Source organism: Rhinolophus sinicus, linkage group LG14 (assembly GCF_036562045.2).
Source record: "Rhinolophus sinicus isolate RSC01 linkage group LG14, ASM3656204v1, whole genome shotgun sequence".
NCBI classification, from domain to species: domain Eukaryota; kingdom Metazoa; phylum Chordata; class Mammalia; order Chiroptera; family Rhinolophidae; genus Rhinolophus; species Rhinolophus sinicus.
Genome location: NC_133763.1, coordinates 43,061,292 through 43,082,377, shown reverse-complemented (window position 1 = coordinate 43,082,377; position 21,086 = coordinate 43,061,292). Strand labels below are relative to the sequence as shown.

Sequence of the window (21,086 nt, the reverse complement as noted above, 5' to 3'; positions counted from 1 at the left end):
ATCACCTGCTACACACAGAGAGTCACAGTGGCCAACTCTTTGGCACGGTCATCCCTGAGTGCAACAGAAGTCATTCCCAGACATCCATTGTTACATGTGGGCATTCTTCTCAGCATTATCAGTCACATTTGCAGATACAGAAAAGTTCGGTCTGAGGTCTAGCCTTGCCCACTGCAAGAGAACAGGACTGACCCAGGTGCAGATGTGCGGCTTCAAATGGAGACGCAAATTTGGCTCTGTGATGGGTACAGCGTTAATAGCTAGTGTCCCTGGCAGGAGGCTTGGGAAGAAGGGCACAAACTTTCTGGGAAATCTCAGTGCTGTGGAATCTAGGGGGCAGGGGTAGGGGAGAGGCAGGCATTCCTCATCAAGGAAGCCTGAAAAGGCAGCCAGTGAGGCCCCAGCAGCCTGGCAGGACTGAGCCAGGACCCAGGCCCTAGGAAGCAGCTGTAGTGCCTACAGTATACAGAGCAGGAAGAGGAATCAAAGCAGAGACCCAGCAACAAGAATTAGGGCACCTGGGCTGGGAGGAGATGGGAAACAAGTAAGAACACGGGTATTGGACTTGGAAACCACACAGGGTGGGGGGGGATCAAACCCATGGGGCAAGTGGTTGCCAAACCTGGTCCAGAGTTGCTCTCAGGAGGCTTAATTACGTCCCGATTGAGGTTAACATTAGCTCAACGAGTGGAGGGCGGCATTGAACATACACTTGGGACTGGGGACTCAAGTGGCCCCAGTGATGGCACAGAGCAGGAACTGGATCTCAAGTCTGTTGGGCAACAAAACTCATGTTTTCTTCAATGCACCCACCCACAAGAGACAAGAGACAGACATACACTTCTCCAAGAGAGAGAAACACACATTAGCTCTTAATGTGTACACTTGACTAGAAGCCTCTTGAGAGCAGAAACTGTCTTGATCACCACCCACCACCGTATCTAACGCCCAGCAGGGCCTGACACGTGCTCAAGGAATATCTGTTGAATACATACAGGAAGACAGAGGGATGAGCAAATGGAAACACTGTCTCTGTTAAGTAGCTTTCCATCAGCTTTTCCCAGAGTTGCAGTGAAATATCTTCACCCTAAACCCTCGATACCATTTATTGTTTTTATTCTATGATATCCAAGGACTCTGCTGATGAGAAAAGTTGGTTTTCCTGCTTTCTTCATACCGGAAGTGAAGCAAATTCAACCACTAATCATTGTTACTTCCCTGTGTCATGTATTATATTGACACCTGGTTAGCCACAGGCTGTGCCCTCCACAGGGTGGGGACCAAGGAGCTTTGTGGGAGGTCGTGGTTCTGCAGACCGTGCCCCTCGCCTCACCCCTGCTGTCCCCACAGGTTCCCCACTACGCTGTCCACACACCCAACTGAGAGACTTTTATCAATTCGGTTATATCCCTCCTGAGGACACACAATGTCAATGTTCTGGACCTCTGCTTCTTGTACCCTGGACTAAGAGGCAGCCCCATGCATGACCGCGGGACTTTTCTTAATTGACGTACAGCCAGTCTGGCCGCTCCAGAATCCAGAAATGATTCTGCTTTTATCATATCTGGACTCCTGGCATGATAGGAGCCTGAGGCCAGGGGCAAGGGCAGGACCGCTGTAACAGATGTGCTTTTACTGCCAACCCCCTAGAGGTGTTGGGCCAAAGGGCTGCTGAGCAGGTGTCCTGCGGTGGCTCCTTTTCTCTGTCGTATCCAGGTCTTGCTCCAGCCCTCCCGCCTAAGCGATGCCTCCTCTGTGCAGCTTCCTGGACTCCCTCAGGCAGGCAGCCTGAATCCTGTACCACTGAGCCTGCCGGCCACTCTTCTATTAAAACACTTACCACATTGGCTCAAGTCTGCCTTTCTCACGAGCCTGGGGGCTGGGCCTGTGCCTGACTCCCCTTTATGTGTCTAGGGCCTGGCTCAAGGGGCTCCGTAAATAAAGGTTTCCTGGATGATGCTCTTTCCCTGACACTGTTTTGTCTGGTTCTCTGTGTCTGCCTCTTTTACTTCCCTGGAGCTCCTGTTTGCCTTCCAGAAGGAGGCCCTGCTCACCACAAGGCCAAGACTGCTGCTCCCCGCTACTGTCTCGGGGAACCCTCACATCATCCAAACAGCTTATGGCGTGCCCCGTCTAGGAAGGTAAGTGGGTGCTGCGTTGGAGGGGCAGGACACTGAAGGGAAGGAGGCATCTCAAGCTCAGAGCCCCAGAGCTGCCCAAGCGCTCTCCTTGAGCTTTCTGTGCGCCGGCCCAGTGTAGGTACAATCTGGGGCTGAGCTGAGAGAGGTGATGTAGTACCAGCCTCCACAACGTCATCTTGGGTCAAATCTTCTGCCTCGCCCACTGCTGGCTGTCACAGGAGAGCCCCGCGGGCCTGGCCTGTGCCATCCCAGAGCACAGCTGTGGACATTCACTGTGTGGCAGAGGGCTGGCATCAGAGAGGCAGCTGAATTACCAACCACTGCCACAAAACCCAAAATAGGAATGCCCAGTCACGCCCAGTTTTTAGAGAACATGTCTTCATGCAAAAATTATAAAGCCAGACAAAGAATAGTTCAGAACTCTTTCTGGACAGGCCGCCTCAGGACTAATTTGCTCAAACCTCCACCATCAAGTATTTGCAGATGGGGAAACTGAGGCAGATGCAGAACAAAAGAGAGGATGGGGTGTTTCTGTGTGCGGCTACACCAGGGAGAGTGGTTTCAATGTGGGTGGGAAGGCAAGAGACACAGGGGGACACAGAGTTTGTTAATGTTGATATTACAGCCAGGCGGCGTTGGGGGGGTCCCACCTTCACCCAACCTGGTGACCTTAGGCAGATTAGTTAACCTGTTGGAGTTTCGATTTCTTCAGCTTTAAGATGGAGACAGTTATGGTACTTAGATCGAAATTAAATCAGATAATCCGTGGAAACCCTTGTACCTGTGACCGGTAATTGCTCAGTTACACTACTTTGCCATTATGACAGCTCTATGGATGAGATGGGTTTCAATGGTTCCTTGAATGGTAGAAAGACAGAAGCTCTTTTACTGCCTTGGGACAGTGTGATCAGTACTGCTTTACTCAGGACAGTTTTTGCAGACCTCTGTTAGCACTTGGGTCCGGCCGGCGTGTGTTAGTTTTCGTGTCTGACGCCTGCCTATTTCCATGGACACTCTCAGGATGGCATAGGTCCAGAGGTACAGTGGTCCCTAAGCAGCGGTCTGTTCCAGTGGCAGTATCTCAAGTGGAAGGCACAGCTTGGGCAGGTCCCACAGGCAGAAGTGGGAGGGAAGCTTGGGTGGCCACTGCACAGCTAGTTAGCTAGTGAGCACAGTGAGATCTGACTTATCTCCTTCCCCTGCCCTTTACAGACTCCTGGATTTCAGCATTGTCTTGTCTCATGAATTACATGGAAGCTGGGAAACGTTCACGGGACATAACAGCCCCCTGTTCTCTCTGCCTGGAGACGCCAAATCTTCAGTAACAGAAGGAAAGATCTCAGGCGGACCAGACATCTGCCCCTGAGGCTGGGCCATTGCTCTTGGTAAAAAGCAGGGATTTGTGTTCTTACCTGCAGGCATATGCCATGAATTACTGGCAAAAGCTGGGGGCACCCTCAGTGAAGTTACTCTTGGGGTTCCCCACCTATGGACGTACGTTTCACCTCCACAAAGCCTCCAAGAATGGGTTGCAGGCTGAAGCTGTGGGACCTGCATCTCCAGGGAGGTACACCAAGCAAGCTGGCTTCTTGGCTTACTGCGATGTGACAGAAATAGGGAACTCTTCCTATTCGTTAGGGTTCCCCCACCTGCGGCCAGGGCCAGAGCAAGGACGGGGCAAAAGCAAGACTGAGGGCTAGAGACGGGTCAGAGCGGTAGTTTACCGGGGCAAGGGAAATCCACTATGTGGGATATTTTATTTTTCTTCAGGGGAAATTATCTGAGTCCTTTGTAAGGGATGAGGGGCTGGGTAGAGTTTGATTAAAGGGGGGACAAATATTTCATCCCTTAAAAGAATCTTAAATGTCATACAAGTCAATCCTGACTTGCTATATGGCCCAAATAAAAATAATTAATATTTGCAATACATATAACTTCAAACATTTGCAGAAGTAAAAGAATAGTATAGCCTCCCTCTCCCTCCCCCATTACCACATACCCCTCAATCATTAACCAATCCTGGCCAATCTTGTTTCATCTCTCTCTCTCTCCAACTTCCTCCCTCCCCACTACGTACCTGATTATTTGGAAGCAATTTCAAAACATCTTCTACTTCAGATTGTTTCTCCTCTACCCCAATTCCACTTCCTTCCTCTCCATCTCAACAAAGCTTTCTACTGAGTGGAGGAAAGAGACACGGACCCCAGGGAACATAAAACAAGAGAAGACAGTAAAAGGCACAGAGTGTGTGGCTGGTAGGTTTTAAGCAGAGGTTTGAAGCACAGATAGAGTGCTGATGGGCAGGTGTCATGCGGGGTGTCAGGTGGGGTCTGTGCTCCCGCTCCCCACAAGAGAACGCAGGACATGGTGAGGTCAAAAAGGAACACCCACGGAGCCATAGGTAGGGGAGTCATACCACTATATTCTCGCTGGCAGCTGGGTTGGAGACACAGGAAGCAGGAGCCACACTGTCTGCAACCTGCTGTCCACTTCTCTGCAATCTGCAACCCACACTCTGTCGTGCTAACTGTAATCCGTGCTTGCCCACCACCATCTTCTTGCTAGCCCCCATTTTCTGCTAGCGTAGCCACGGCAGTTATATTAGTGGCCAATGGCTCACTGGTTACAGCTGACGGCCAAATGGCCACAGCTGATGGCCATCCAATCACAGTTGATGGCCATTTACTACCTGAGCCAGCACCTTTCTATGTGAGGCCGAGAGCCTGGAAACTGTTTTCTGGGGCTCTGTCCCCACAGCAGGAATGACAAGATAGGAAGGACCTCCCAGGTAGAGGACAGCAGGTACAAAGGCACAAGGTGTATAGGGGTGCCTGATGGAGAGCTGTTTGCCATAGATGGTCAAAGAGGTGTTGGTATCTCTCCAATCGTGATGACCTGGTGGAGATGTTTTCTTGCTAATCCAGAGAATGGGAGCATAGCTGAAATAATATTCTTGAAGAACATGATGGGTCAAAGAGATTTTGATAGAACTTTTGAAGAACCAAACCAAACAAAATCCCAAAAAGACTTAGACACTAACTTCGGCAGCCCATCTTGAACACTCTACTTCTTGGCAGCACGTGGTTCCAGGGCAATGCTGGGCGCCCGGTTGATACTCAGATGCTTGACTGATTGTAAGAATCTAGTTTTCTTTACCTTTGAGACCTTCATATTTATGAGAGGTTGAAAAGCTAGTTTGGCAACTACCTAGATGGGGTAGTTTATGCTGATTTCTAATGAACGGAGGAGAGACTTGTTCATGAAAACTCTGGAAAAGATATAGGCTTGGTCAAGGATCACGTAGGCTACTCTTAGTAGTTTGCCATTAGCATTATTTATCAAACCCAGGTTTGGTTTCTTAAGGAAGTCACTTACTCCTTAGTCTTCTGTCTATTTTCCATCATGGACATTAGAGGAAGGAATGTATAATAATGGGAATTTATTCAGAATAGAGAGGAGGCCATGAGTGTCTTCCCCACTCCTCCTTCGGTCTCTCTTCTTCTCACCTCCTTATGAGGCTGTGGGGACAGAGCCAGGAGTGCAGTTTCCAGGCTCTCGGCGTCATGTGGAAAGGTGATGGCTCAGGTAGTAAATGGCCATCGACTATGATCAGATGGCCATCAGCTGTGGCTAGTTGGCCGTCAGTTATAACCAGTGAGCCATTGGCCACTGATATAGCTGCCATGGCTATGCTAGCAGCAAATGGGGGCTAGCAAGGAGATGGTGGCTGAGCTAGCAAGAGCGGATTGCAGTTAGCAAGTGAGGTTGGTTGGCAGAGAGAAGTGGACGGCAGGTTGCGGATAGTGTGGCTCCTGCTTCCTGTGTCTCCAACGCAGCCGCCAGCGAGACTATAGTGGTATGACTCCCCCATCTATGGCTCCGTGGGTGTTCCTTTTTGGCCTCACCATGTCCTGCGTTCTTATGTGGGGAGCGGGACCAGAGACCCTGCCTGCCGCCCCGCATGACAGAGGGATTCTTGGATTCTTTATTCCTGGGCAAGGAACAGTGTATCTACTGGTGCTTCTTTCCATGGCTTTCACAGAAGTCACCTGTGATCCTCTTGGCAGATATGCTACTTTCTCCAGAGAGTGAAGAAATGATGGATTGATTATCATTATGTCCCATATGCCCACAACGGGGAGAAGTGGGTTGGCTATGATGATATCATCAGCTTCAGATACAATGTGAGAACTTGGTTCTTTCTTGCTCCAGCATACAATTTCCCTCTGGCTACCATGAGCCCCTTGTCTGTCGTGTGTGTGTGTGTGTGTGTGTGTGTGTATACTGGGTGGAGGATGTAAAGGTGAGAGTGACTACATCAGGAAAGTTTCAGGTACACCTGAACTAACTGGGGTTTCCTTATCCCATCTATTCCAACTCTTTCATTTTGAAGAGAAGAAATCTCAGTTTTTCAAGATCCCATAGCCAATAAGTGGTAGAGGCTAGATTCAAATACAGGCTATGCTTCTAACCATCCTGCATTGTTCATAAAGAGAGAGCATTTGCAGGGCAAATGCAGGGCAGGGAGGGCCGTGGTGTGGACATTGGACCTGGATGACGGCAGGGGCACTTTCTGTGTCCCTGGCCCTTCCCCCCTTGTCACATGTTGAATAATCTCCTGGTACAGGCTGGTAAGTAGCTATGACCTGGAAGCTGGGGTTGGAAATTGCATAAGCAGGCACTGGGTGGGTCCCTTGTGTTGGATCCAAAGGCTTTGATGTTTCGCAGGCCAATCTGTTTTCTAACCTTGGTTTGGGTGTGTGCTCCCTTTGACGTCTCTGAGCTTTGTTTTCCGTATCTGTAAAACGGGAATAATCCTATAGTCATGACATTATTGCAAGAACTAAATGAGATGCGGAATGAAAACTGTACTGGCTCATAGCTAACAGTCAATATATATTAGTTTATTTCTCTGTTTGTTTGTGTTTTTTTCTCCTGCTTTCATGGGACAAGGGCCAGAAAAGGAAATGAGCTCTTTGATAGTAGAGCCTGCCCTGGCAGATGGAAAACGGACCCTGGCATGCTAGAGCTGAAACATCCTTGGAGATGGTGTACAGCCCTCATTGTATGGATAAGGAAACTGCGGCTCAGAAAGGTAACCCAGCTAGTCAGGTGTGGATGGGACTCCAATCCACATCTTTACGACATGTTGTCCAGAGCAGCTTCCCTGCCCTCAGTGCTGTTCCCGGCGCCTCCTACATTGGGGGGACACAGAAGGTTTCTCCCTGAGAATTCAGCACATAAGGAATTAGGACTTGGGGGCAAGATCCTGCTGAAGGTGCAGTCAAAGAGGTCAAAACGAGGAGTTAACCATCGAGAAGAGGCAGGTTCCTTCATGGGGTCGTTCATCAGAAATGTATCAAATCCACCGAGCCCCCATGGGTACCTGGGACCATGTTCATGTGATGAAGTGGGGGAGCAGGGCTTCTGTGTGGTGGCATCTGATCTATGTCCTCAAGAGGGCACGTTATGAAATCCTCCAATCTTGGCTTCTGGGAGCAAGTACTTCAGTCCTGGGGGCGTTCTATTCCTGCCAGTCATTCATGGGATGGGAAGGAACAGGTAGGAATCTCATTCGTTTCTGATGATTTTCTCTAGAGTGCAGCTCAACTCCACAATGGTGGCTTTCATCTGCTATGAATTTTTCAAGAACTAGCCCTGAACGGCTGACCGGTGACCAAGGCATTGACCACGGATTCAGGAATTTGTTCCCAGAAAGAGAGGCTGTGGCCACTGAGACCCATAGGAAGACTGAGAATAAGACCACGATTCCCAGAGGTGGGATTGTGAGTCCTGCAAGGAAACTGTGTCTTTTGGAAAGCACATTGTAGCCCTAGAAGGGAACACTGAGACCCCTGGAGAGAAGACCATGGCCCCTGTGGGTCATCAGTCTGTGACCCCTGGAGCGATGACTACGACCTCTGCACCTCTTCAGACTGAGACCTCTGGAGGGAAGACCATGGTCCCTAGAAGGAAGGCTACAGCCCCCGAAAAGATGACTTATCTCCTCTGGAAAGATGACAGTCACCCCTGATGGGGAGACTAAGACGCTAAGAGGAGAGCATTTGACTTCTGAGGTGGACACTACTACCCCACCCCCCAATAGGTTACTTTGGTCTTTAGGTGGAAGCTGCACAGGATGCTCCCCTCTGGCCCTGTCATCTAGCTCCCAGGACACGTCCCCTTTTGTTGCACTGATGGAAACCATTGTTCTGTCAACTTGATAACCCTTTCAACAAGCCCCCTCTCTCTAAAGAAAGAAAACCCAGGAATTTGCTGTGGGTCAAGAAGCCTAAGCTCTGTTGGTGCCAAAAGCTGGGGAAAGCCCTTGTCTTTTCTTCCGGGTCAGCTGACAGCGCCTGCCTATTCCCAGCAATTCATAAGCCATTCATGGAGCAAAGCAGGCCCCAAAGCCACAGTGAGTTCATCTCTTTTCTGTTGAATAAATTAGAAACAACACAAGAACCCATTCGAGTTCTATGAAGTGATTTTCTTGAAGTGACCTGTACAACCCAATATCTATCAGCTTCTCTTTTTCAAGGTCACTTTCCCCTGCTGCTATTTTTGGAGAGGGAGCTATGTCTCGCCTACACTGGTGTTTTCTAGCGTGGATTATGTGCTTCCTTCTCTGCCATGAAACTGCTCACTTCGCCAGAGCCAGAGTCTCTTCTGGAGAAGTTTTCCTCAATCCTCAAGGGAGACTGGAGGAAGGAAGGGGAAGTTGAATCTCCCAATTATAGTCCCTGCTTGGTAAAAGTCTTAGTTGTTTCTGAAAAAACACCCCCACCCATTCTCACCATAAGAAGTGGTTGAGCAGAAGGTAAAACAGTATTTTCGTGTGTTACCTGCACACTTCTCCTGGGTTTTCTCTGGAAACATCAATTCCCGCCTAGTACACATTGCAATCGACCTGTGGACTGTTTCCTGGGCATGACTGACGCTCATAAGTTCATATAGACACAGGACCAATTTCTAGCCCTCCTTCTAGGAGACAGTGATGCTCAGAGTGGGTAAAGGTAACACGCATCACTGATGTTACCTTGTCTTTTAGAAGTGCAGCCTCCAAGTCTTTAAGATCAGGGTCTGAAATGATCATGCCTGTGGGTCCAGGCACCTATCAAAAATGATTTAAGCAGGTGAAGATATTTCTACACGTGTGTGGGTACACGGCCACAGGCCCATGTTGTCACAGCATAAATCACAAATCAGTTAGATTGCATAACAAACCAACCCGAAGCACAGTGGCTTACAAAACAGGGTAGACAGGGAAAGGCTGAAAGCAACCCTGTGGTGTTGGGCTCGGAGGCATCAGTAGAAAATCATGGTTCTAAAAGTATATACATGTAGATCAATATAAAAATTAACAGAAATACAGTATGTGTATACGTAAATATATTTCCTAGCTTTGACCACTGAGAGGGCTTGAAAGCAATGACATTTCAGAAGCAATAAGCACATTTAATGCCCAGATCTTTTTTTTTTTTTTTTTTTTTTTTGGTTAAGGCCGACAGATGTAATTTAATATTATTAAATTCTTTTTGGTTTCAATTACAGTTGACATAAAATATTTAATACCCAGATCTTGATTTCTAAATTTTGTTCTCCAATAAAAGGAACTGGGGATCTTTGAAGAAATGGGATTCTTGTGCTGGAACGGGGAAAGTACAAGAAATGACTAGAATAGCTGATGTTTCCAGAAAGTAAGGAAATATTCAAAAGTGATGGTTCCATGTCCGAGGGAAACAAAAGCCACCTTGGAGGAGCTCCCAGTGGCCAAAACTGGGACAATTTGAGCAACAAAATAATGATAATAATGGATTTATAACCCATAGAACAAAGTAAATAGCATGAGTTCGTATGCTGTTAATACACAACTGAATAAACAGGTGGGGAAGAAGAGGCAGCTTTTCCTCACAGTGGGATGTCAGTTAATAAATGAAGAAGAAAGTGTCTAGAGTGGTAAGGGATTGACAAGAGGCCCGAGGCCAGAGGCACAGATGTGGGACAGGAGAAGTCGTAGGAACCGCGGGCAAGGTGATTGACATGGGTGGGAAACGGGCAGGACACAGGCTCCAACAGGCCCGACTGATGGACAGGCACAAGTTGTCTACACCTAGGGAAGTGAGCCGGGGAGCAGATGCTATGAGCTTTTGTCACTTTCTAAAAGGAGTTTTGAAGCGTCACATGAAAGAGTCCTTTCAATGTTTCGAAGAACTGTTTTTGTAAGTTAGGAATATTGCCACCAGGTGGCAGCAGCATACAGGGTTACAGTTTTCATGTGACCAGGAAGAAAACAGAGTATGAGAAAAGCAATTAGAGTATGTTCCAACAAAAAATGAAATCAAATGTAAATCTCTTGGTCATTACTGTTAAAGTTGATACTTCCATGCACATTGACGCAAAGAGAGTTTGCACACAGCAGGCTTAGAGGGGAGGCTGTGGTTAGACAGCGGTTGAGTTCAGACAAATCAGACTTGAGGGCCCAGCTCGGCCTTTTATTAACTATGCGATCACAGGGGCGTTAAATTAGCAATGATTACATGAAATATGTGCTTGGTTCAAAGTTGGCGTTCAATAAGTGAGAGCTATCACTACAAACATATCCTATACAGTTCTTACGTTTTTCTTTGAGAATTCATCTGTAGGAAGAAACATTACATCATACACGTGAACTTGGAAACTTTGGCTCCATGCATAGCTCAATGGCTTCAAGGGTGGGTTCACGGCAAAGTTCAAGCAAGTTCTCTCGTGCCAGCTACAACTTTCCTTAGGGAATCATTTTGGTAACTGGCCCTTTTTCATGAATGCTTCTAAAAATGCTACAATCTAAAAAACTAGTATAAATGATATATAGAAGGTAGTCAGTGCGTCATTTGCTGGATTTAAAAAACTTTACCGGCTCCTTACTACTCACAGAATAAAGTCAATGCTGCTTTGCGTGATATCTAAGGTCTATCTTACAATCTGTTTATGCCCATGTAGATTCTGAGTACTGTATCCCAGTAGTTCTATCTACAGTGTGTTGTAATTAGTTAGGAGGCATGCCATTAGTAATTTGGTAGAATCATAATTCAAATACTGCATGTACTAAATACGTACTGCTTAACTTTTTCGCTGTGTTAATTGATTTCAAGTTTTTCCCCCAAAATATGTCATAAATCCACAAAAAAACAAAAAGTTGATTTTGTGACTATTTTATGCATTTAATAATAACAATTTGAGCTGCTTTGTATATAAATGACATTATTTTTACGTATAAAAATATCCTGTTACTCATTCTTGAAAAACACAACCAAATAGAAAAATGTACATCTGCTTTCCTAAACTTCCTTTCTGGAAGTTTCCCTCCACAGTTGGCAGATGGAAATATTCATTGGGATATATCCGACCATCGCAGCAAAAGGGTTAATACAGTATTGTAGACCCAAGAGCATTCATAGTTTAGTATTACAGTCCTTCCCATTTCATATGGTTTCTTGAGTAGAAAATAATTGTCAAAGCTACAATTAGCACGATGAGACTTGTGCAGACCCAGTGCAGGTGCTTTGGATGTGTCTTGGCTGACAAGGAGCCACGTTGAGAACTACTCTTCCGGTCTTGTTAGTCACAACGTTCTCTGAACGCATCACACAAGTTCCCTCCTTTGTGCCCCTGATCAAGCTTTTCTTCTCAGCAATGGCTTTTCCACTTCCCTTCCTTCCTCATCTCACATCCTGCGAGATCCTCACTCAAATGTTACCTCTTCTGTGGAGCCTTTTCCATCCCACCAGAAGCCATCACTCCCTGCTTCATGAATACTGTTGTTATCCCTCTCATTCATTCAACACACATTTAAATGCCTACAGTGATCACATCGCCTCATAGTTGGATTCTGTGGCAGTCATCCCAGCAGGAATGCAGACATTTGCATCCAAGGACCATTTCTTAACAACGCTTGCACTCCCAGAGCTGAGTACAGAGGTGTGCACAGAGCAGGCACTCAAGGTAAGACTGATCAGAGGACGAGGGAGGAAAAGGAGAAGCAGAAGAGACAGACTGTAAATCTCATAAAAGCACATGCCCTTTGGAGCTAAAGAACAAATTGTTCCATTGTTCTTGCAGAAGTTGCCAGCACCCATTTCCCAGTAGACACAGGCATCAGAGTCTTTTGTCCCCAGTATACTTTACATTGGTTATCACATGCTATTCTTTAGATTCCATCAGCAAAGCCATTAACTGCTTTTTTAACTTGACCACAGAGTAGATATTAAAGTCCTTGGTGCTTGCCAAAGGGAAAAACAAACAAAATCCATGAATGTGTAGGGATACAAGCTTTTACAAAGGTAGAAAAGCCCACGTGCCTTGAGAGGAGAAGTGCAGGGAGGTCAGGGTATAAGAGAGGGACCCAGCCGCCCTCTGTGTGTCCCAACACTTGGGTCTGCCACTGTGTCCTGCGTGTTGGTGAGCAGTTGGAAACCGGCACCATGAAGTTCCTGGTCTTGGTCTTCGTTTGTCTACACCTCTCAGAGGCTGTGGAAAGGTGTGTACTGGGATTCAGCTTCGCTGTGAATTCCAGCCCTAAGGGAGCATGACAAGCTTGGAGGGGCAGTCAGATTATCTCTTGGTATCATGCACTGAACATCCACTGGGGAACAAGACTTGAAATGGATGGTGTGTGTGCGTGCGTGTGTGTATATAAGGGTGAGTTGGGTGTTTTGTCGGCTAAGAAGGAAGGATGCACAATCCCTGCCTCAAGCTTACAGGAGGGACTGGGAAGAAACAGACATTTATTCTCTGGAAACAATATATAAGGACAAGAACCCAATTATGAGGTGTAGTGTGTTTCCATGCTGGAAATCCTAGGATGACTGCAGAGGTCAGAACTTGCTAAACTCTGGAGGACTTCCTGTAAGAGGCTCTTCTTGAGAGTACTGAAGAGGATTGAAAACTCCAGGTGAGCTCGTTGGAGAACTTGCTTGAATGCGGCGAAGTGAAGCTCATTCTTTTCGTTTACCCTATTTTCTGCAGAATCGTTCTGAGAAAAGGCAAGTCTATCCGCCAGGCGATGGAGGAGCAGGGCATACTGGAGGCATTCCTGAGGAACTACCCAAAGGGTGATCCAGCCGCCAAGTATTATTTCAACAATGACGCTGTGGCTTATGAACCCATCACCAACTACTTGGATGTGAGTGAAACAGGGGTGGGGGTGGGTCCGTAACCCTGGGCTAATAACCATTTTTAAATACTCATTTGTACCCCTCATTAGCTCTGATTTTGGACTAGTGACTAAACCTAAGTCTCACCTTCCTATGGAAAGTATCTGAATAAATTATAAGTTACTACCATCTAATAGGATAGTCGTTCCCCTTCCTTCTTCCTTTCTTCTCATTGCTGGCCGGTTTCTCTAAAACCCCATTTATATGGCTAAGAGATTCATGGTGGGAAAGGTCAAGTCAATGGAGAGATCCGAAGGAAGCCCTAGCAACGTGCTCCAGGGGAAAAAAGGAAAATACACGTAAGGCCACGAGGCAAAATTTCTAATGGCTCCGGACACTATATACCTCCCCTCTTTGGAAAGATACACAGGTGCCCAGAGTAAATATTTGAATGTTCTTGAGGCTACAATGTCAACATACTGGTGTCCTGTGGATTGTCATTGGTGAGATGCTACATGAAGCGTCAGAGCTGGAAGCCACTTTAGGGATCGCCCATTTCAACGCTCACATTTTCTTAAATGGAGGAACTAGAGGCAGGAAAGTGACATGACTGGCCCAAGTTCCCTTAGAACATAAACTATCTCTTAGTGACATTTTCTTCTTGCTTTTCATGCTGCCTCTCATCCTAGACTTTTTAGTCCCCTTTCTAGTACGTGACCAGGAGGGAGGAGAATGGTGGTGGAAGTAGCTAACACTGGAAGAGAAGGGGAGAAGTGTGTGTGTGTGTGTGTGTGTGTGTGTGTGTGTGTGTGAGAGAGAGAGAGAGAGAGAGAGAGAGAGAGAGAGAGGTGGGAGGGTGGATGGATACTTAGAGAAGAGAAAAGCTTCTCCAACCTTGGGGTGTCCCCGCATAGCATGATACTACATCCGTAGAGGTATCACCTTATTGCAAAGTAGAAAACATATTTGCAAGATTAAGTCTCGGCTGGCCAAAGGCTAACAATTAGGGAGAAAACAAAAAGTAAAATATTGAGAGCAGCTGGCTCCACATGGGGTGGAAAGATTGTGGGAGAAGCCTCTTATTCTCCTAAGGAAATGATTCTGGCAAAAGGTGCCTCCAGCGGGTCAACGTCTTTCCCAAGGCTCCTTAATGAGGGTGACACACCTTTCTTTGCAGGCTTTCTATTTTGGGGAGATCAGCATTGGGACTCCACCCCAAAATTTCCTGGTCCTCTTTGACACCGGCTCCTCCAACCTGTGGGTACCCTCCACCTACTGCCAGAACCAGGCCTGTGGTGAGTATAGCACGATCCCCACCCACCCGCTGGATGGGAGCAGAAGGAGGGGCAGAGTCAGCATGGAGCACAGGCTTATATGCCAACTCCAGGGTTCTTGGTGTGTATTCATGATCTCATCCTCCTTAATTTAGGAATATCTGGAAATCTTGCCCTCCGTCTGCATTTTAGAAGTGCTGACAGTTCTGGAAAGAGACAGAAGAAATAGACTAAGACTTCCATTTCTTTCTGCAGTGTCCCTTTACCTCAGCTCTCTCTTACGGGCAAGAATTCCTGGCACTTTTGAGGTGATCCCATCTCTCAGGGAATGGTGGATTCAAAGGAATTCAGGGAATGTTTATTACTCAAGGGGACACATTTGTCGGGGGCTAACACAATTTGTCTATATTACAAAGGATCTGAGACTGAGCCCCATCTCAGACTTGGACTGGTGAGCCCAGGCCATTGAGGGCACGTGGCCTCCAAGTATCTGGGGAAGCAGCGAATGACGCTAATATTCCGTTCTTTCCACAGCCAATCACAACAGGTTCAACCCCAGCCTGTCCTCCACCTTCAGAAACAATGGGCAAACTTACACACTATCCTACGGGAGTGGCAGCCTGAGTGTGGTGTTGGGATATGACACCGTGACTGTGAGTGGTGCTGTAGCTTCTGAGGGTCTGCGATTGGGCTCCCGTGTTCTAGACCAGGGTGTCCAAACTTTTTTCAATGTCTTTCACCCAGGGCCCTATGCGGTAAAATACACAAACAGCCGGGCCACTCACTCGAGGTGAAGTATGGATTGCCTCACCTGGTTTATTTAAGTAAACTAAATATATTTTTGGAATTTGCTGCGGGCCAATTAACAATGGATCATGGGCCGCAGTTGGCCCGCGGGCAGCAGTTTGGACACCCCTGTTCTAGAGCCTTAAGCTGTGAGAGAAATCACGATTACTAATTAGGTACAACCTTCCCCAGAGCTGAGAGCTGGAAAGGACGTCAAAGGCCATCCAATGCAACCTTCCTCCCAAAACAGGAATTTCTTCCACAGCAGTCCTGACTGCAGAAAGCTCTTTACGCTGTCTTAAGGTTATTGTGTTTTCTTGTGACTTTGCTCCCTGGTTTTACCGCTACCCTCTGGAACCACATAGATTAAATCTGCTTCCTCTTCCACACAGTTTCACTCTGGATAATTGAAGACCTGGCCTTTCATTATTTTCTTATTTCTTTACATCTAACATCCACAGTTTCTCCATTATTCTTGCACATGGATTGTTCAATATAAAACCAATTCACTGTCCACAGAAGTGGAAACCACAACTCCAAAGAACAGTCACCTCTACTTCCCCAACACTCACACTTCTTTCCCCCAAAACACACATGATTGAGTGACACTGTTGCCCTTTCCACACCCACACCCATGATTGAACTCAGCGTAAAAGAAGCCCACTTTCTTTCCCCAGGAAAGTTCTAGATTCTGGGCACCTAAGTCTGGGAAGGATTTGTCCACGTGCATTAAGTTCTTCTGTCTGCTCGTCCCAGGTCCAGAACATCGTCGTCAATAACCAGGAGTTTGGCCTGAGTGAGAATGAGCCCAACAACCCCTTCTACTATTCAGACTTTGATGGGATCCTGGGCATGGCCTACCCCAACATGGCGGTGGGGAACGCCCCGACAGTCATGCAGGGGATGCTGCAGCAGGGCCAGCTCACCCAACCCATCTTCAGCTTCTACTTCTCTCGGTAAGAAGCCGTGTCCTGGGAAGAACTCAGCCAACGAGGCTCTGGGGGGGCACTTTCAACAATTCAACATCAGGCAGGGCCCAGAGTGCAAAGCCTTTCAACACAATGACAATCACTTGATGTATACAACCCATATATTTCTGAACATTTATAATCACATTTTGGGGGGAAGTTTTTTTTTTAAATTTTATTGGGGAATATTGGGGAACAGTGTGTTTTTCCAGGGCCCATCAGCTCCAAGTCGTTGTACTTCAATCTAGTTGTGGAGGGCGCAGCTCAGCTCCAAATCCAGTCACTGTTTTTAAACTTTAGTTGCAGGGGGCACAGCCCACCATCCCATGCGGGAATTGAACTGGCAACCTTGTTGTTGAGAGCTCACACTCTAACCAACTGAGCCATCCGGCCGCCCCTCCAGAAGCTTAGTGGCAGCTCGTTGTCTTCAATCTAGTTGTGGAGGGCGCCGCTCCCTGGCCCATGTGGGAATCGAACCAGCAACCCTGTTGTTCAGAACTCACGCTCTAAACAACTGAGCCATCCAGCCGCACCAAGAATTTTTAATTGTGGCCATAAGTAATATCATAACTTTCTTTAAAAAAAAAAGCAATAATCCCTCAATATTTGTTTAGTAAATCTGGAGATGATTGTATTAGATTTGTACCACTGTAGAGCTATAGAACAAACCACATGACCATTTACTGGAGAAGAGAACAATAATGAAATGATAATTATAATAACACCTTTGGTTTTATAAAATGTTCTTCTAGCAAATACTTCAAACGACATCTCAAAAACCCTGTTATTAGCATCATTTTACCAGTGAGGAAATGGAGGCTCAAATAGGTTGCGTATGTTGAACAATGTCACCCACGGGTAGGTGTGAAGCTGAGACTCAAACACAAATGTCTTGATCAGAAACCCAGTGCTTTTCCTACTCTACGTGGCCTTGAACTTTCATGGTCAACTCTACTCCCTGATTCTTCTTTTCTAAACACGTGATCCTCAAGCTACCAGAAGTCCAGATGGCTTTCTTCTCTGACTGGTAGGCTCAGGGCAGTGAGCACAAGAGGCCTAAATCCTGTTGACATTATCTAGTTACCAACTTGACCATGACAGGAGTGTCCCCATCATAGCCCACTTAAGAGCTCTGTCAGGCCCCATTGCAGGTACTCCCAGAGGGGTTCCTTCTTATTCTCAGTTTGCCCCAGGGAGGGTTTCTCTAGGATACTTTCATTGTTTTCAGGTGCCTGGTTTCCAATTCTGTCTTCTTCTTTACAGACATAGTCTGTGTTTCCAATGCTCTGATACTTTGGGTGTTTCTCTGAGAATTTCCTTTCCATTGTACCTTGAGCCAGGTGGAGACTACAGAGCATCTCAAAGGACAGCACCCCCACATTCTGCGGTGCCTCTGTGTCTGAGGGGGGGCGGGAAGGGGAGAGGCAAAAGAGGAACGTCTCACTCATTTGTGTTATGGAAGCTCATGCTCATTTCCATTTCTTCCCAGCCAACCAACCCATCAGTATGGTGGAGAGCTCATCCTGGGAGGTGTGGACACCCAACTTTATTCCGGTCAGATCGTCTGGGCCCCTGTCACCCAGGAAATGTACTGGCAGATTGCCATTCAGGAGTAAGTAGAGAGGACCCTTCCTATAGATTACGGATACTCCTAGGGTGACCATATTTCTTCCAGTGTGACAATATTTCCTGTTCCTGTCATGGCATGAATTTCTTAAAGAATCACCAAACCCTCAGGCTGAGATGGTCCTGGAGCTCAGTAGACTCTGGCATCTACCTTTTGACTGAACATTTTGGGGTCACTGAGCCTTGTCATGCAAGCAGATAGGTCCATTCCTAGACACTGTGACTCCATGTCTTGATTATTTCTCCCAATTGGCATACTCTCTACCACTTCTATCATCAGTAAAAGTAATAGCAGTCCTTGGTGTTTTCTATGTGCCAGACACTATGCTGAATATTTTACATATATTATGGCATATAATTTCCACAACGCTCTAAGGTCAGCAGTATATTTCATTCTATAGATAAAGGAATCAAGGTTCAGAGGTTAAGCAACTTACCCAAAATCATGCATTTCACAAATTTCAAAATCTGAGCATAAGCGTATCCGATCCCAAAATCTATGATGACAAATCAATTACGTCTACACTCAAAGTCCTCAAGAATCTTCATCACATGTAAATGAAAGACAAACGCCTTTGGCCTGTGCTCAGGGCCACATGGAAACTAGGCTCTGCCTGTCAGTACAGCCTTCTCACTACTTTTGATCTGAAGCATAGACTTTGCCGAGCCCTTGCTCCTTGCTGTGACTTTCTTGCTTCTTTTCTGTTGATTGCGTCCCCTGATGTGCCCTGGCTCTCCTTAGTTAGTCATGGCTCAGCGTATTCTGTTGTCTCCTCTTCTTTAAAATAAACTCTTTAAAAACAGTAAGTACAATTTACCTCCTCCTTATAGCACCTGAATCCCCGTAAGAGTGTTTTGCACAGGGTAGGTGCTCAAGAGGTATCTATTAATTGACTACAAGCCCTGACTGTGTTTGGTACTATGTGCTGGGCCCCATATAAGTAGATTTAAAAAGAGAAGATACAGTTCCTACCTTCCAAGAGCTTTCAGCCAGAACTGGAGGGATTGCCAGGCCAAGACTGGGGCTATTACTCCAATAATCACAAAGGCACAGAAGCATTACATGGGCACGTGTCATGGGCAGTGGCCTGGCTTCCAGAAAGAGGCAGCATGGCAGAGCTGCTGGGTTGGAGGGATGAGGGGTGGACACGTATCACGTTTGCAGCAGAGGTACCTGACTCTCTTTGTACTGGTGTCGCCCTCAGGTTTGCCATTGGTAACCAGGCCACTGGCTGGTGCTCCCAGGGCTGCCAGGCCATCGTGGATACAGGGACCTTCCTGCTGGCTGTTCCCCAGCAGTACATGGGCTCTTTCCTGCAGGCAACAGGAGCCCAGCAGGCTCAGAATGGTGATGTGAGTAACCAGAAGCCTAGGGTTTCTCTGCACATCCAGGCAGCCTCACTCAACACAGGAGCTGAGTGTAATGAGCTCATGAGAGGGAGGGAGAAGGGCTGGGTGGGGACCTGAGCCCCTGGAGGACAGGTCAGGGGGGGACACGGCATGGATCTCAGGCATCAACCCTCAATGCAAAGACGGGTAAAGGCAGGAAGTAATACCAACTCCATCAGGTTGTGAGTGTGAGCTGAATGGCTGGCAGGCGGTGCTGCTGGTTCTAGAAGCACATTTCAGCCTGGTCTGACCAGTGTCATTTGACTGCATGAGACAGAAGCAGGACATAACACATTTCTCCCTTCCACTGGGATTTCTTTCTTCGCTAGGAACACACATTTGGGTTTTACTCTGAGTAGCCTCCTGTCCCCACACCGGCTCCCCTTTGTACACTTTATCTGTAGCTTGCTTCTCCTTGCATGCAAGAATCTGGGCCCAGACTAACTCATGGTTCCTCAGGGTGGTGTGTGTGTCCATGGACACGTGCACATAAAGGTGGATAGAAGAGTGTGTGAGAGAATGCTTCGACAGCTGTGTGCCCAAGTTTTGTCTCTGTAATTTGTACTTTCTGAGGTTAGAAATTGTGTTCTGGAATGAACCTAACACCTTACGGCCATATCCATACAACCAAAATCTAAGAGCTGAGATGTGTTTAAGAACACTCAAGAAGCACGAGGGCCTGGGAATCAGGCCTTGCCTTCCATTGCCTGAAAGAGACTCTGTTGGAAGGTCAAGAAGAGAGTCCCACAGGAAAAGGGGGTGGGGCGTGGGCCCCTTTGTCTGGGTCCCGGTCCCCCACGCTCTGAAGCTTTGCATCTTCTCTCTCCCAGTTTGTGGTCAACTGTAATTCTGTACAGAACATGCCCACCGTCACCTTCATCATCAGCGGGTCCCAGTTCCCTCTGCCTCCCTCTGCCTATGTCCTCAACGTACGTATTCACTCCCAGGATCCCGGCAAATGTCACTGGCTGGGCCCACAGCAGCTCACATCTGGGCAGCCATGGGGAATCCCTGGGGCAGGGCTGAGTTCAGAGATCCCCACGGGTGTCATGGAATATAGCGCGGGGGAAGTTCCTGTGGGGAAAGATGTCTGAAGTGCAATTGGTTATATCCTCATGTCCTTTGTCTCTTTAGAACAATGGCTACTGCAGGCTTGGAATTGAGGCCACTTACCTGCCCTCCCCCAGTGGGCAGCCCCTGTGGATTCTGGGAGATGTCTTCCTCAAGGAATATTACTCTGTCTATGACATGGCCAGCAACAGGGTGGGCTTTGCCTACTCTGCCTAATGAGAGGCAGCTGTCTCCACCGTCCCTGCAGGACTGTGGGCTCGCCCTAATGTTTCTGTGGGCTGACAGCAGCATTTTCAACTATCCTGACCCCTTCTGCTCACAAGCTTTACTAATAAATCAGGAAACTACAAACGTCTTTGAAGTTCCTTCCAAAATATCTTTTTGTGTGTTCTGCTTTTAGTAGTTTATTCCAAATTGAAACTTAGCAAGGGCTATTTTAGGGGATCTGTTGATCAATGGGCCAGAAGCCAGGAGAGGGGGTGTCTAAGCGGGGATCTGCAGCACAGATGGTGAGGACGTGGTGGCATCTGCACGAGGAACGCTGGCTGGAAGTCATCACCCCTCCCAGCACTCGCTCCTCTAATGATTTTTCCTCTCTGTTCTTAGAAAAGTACACCAACCAGTGCAATCCTGACTTAAGAAAGTTAGAGAAGGAAAAAGAAACCTTAGCATTTCAAACAGGTGCTCCGAAGCCCA

At 47.3% G+C, this 21,086-nt stretch overlaps 2 protein-coding genes across 2 annotated transcripts; both read left to right on the top strand.

The window, feature by feature from the left end:
• Nucleotides 1-600: 600 nt before the first annotated feature.
• Nucleotides 601-8,175, top strand: OVGP1 (oviductal glycoprotein 1). The gene is given in 10 exon segments (XM_074318632.1): nucleotides 601-774; nucleotides 1,387-1,502; nucleotides 2,004-2,141; nucleotides 3,354-3,462; nucleotides 3,560-3,745; nucleotides 6,209-6,346; nucleotides 6,635-6,740; nucleotides 6,743-6,772; nucleotides 7,740-7,934; nucleotides 7,937-8,175. Coding segments are annotated over 10 exon segments (1,431 nt in total).
• A 4,429-nt stretch (nucleotides 8,176-12,604) lies between these two features.
• LOC109446812 (pepsin B) lies at nucleotides 12,605-20,606 on the top strand. Its single transcript, XM_019730573.2, has 9 exons — nucleotides 12,605-12,660; nucleotides 13,149-13,305; nucleotides 14,454-14,571; nucleotides 15,085-15,203; nucleotides 16,093-16,292; nucleotides 17,794-17,916; nucleotides 19,136-19,283; nucleotides 20,150-20,248; nucleotides 20,454-20,606. Exons 1-9 carry the CDS (start codon nucleotides 12,605-12,607, stop codon nucleotides 20,604-20,606), a joined length of 1,173 nt encoding a protein of 390 aa, XP_019586132.2.
• Nucleotides 20,607-21,086: the final 480 nt, after the last annotated feature.

Coding starts and splice junctions, on each gene's coding strand:
- LOC109446812 (XM_019730573.2), top strand. CDS start 12,605: ATGAAGTTCCTGGTCTTGGTCTTCGTTTGTCTACACCTCTCAGAGGCT. Junction 14,572..15,084: donor CTGCCAGAACCAGGCCTGTG/GTGAGTATAGCA, acceptor TTCTTTCCACAG/CCAATCACAACAGGTTCAAC. Junction 16,293..17,793: donor TTCAGCTTCTACTTCTCTCG/GTAAGAAGCCGT, acceptor ATTTCTTCCCAG/CCAACCAACCCATCAGTATG.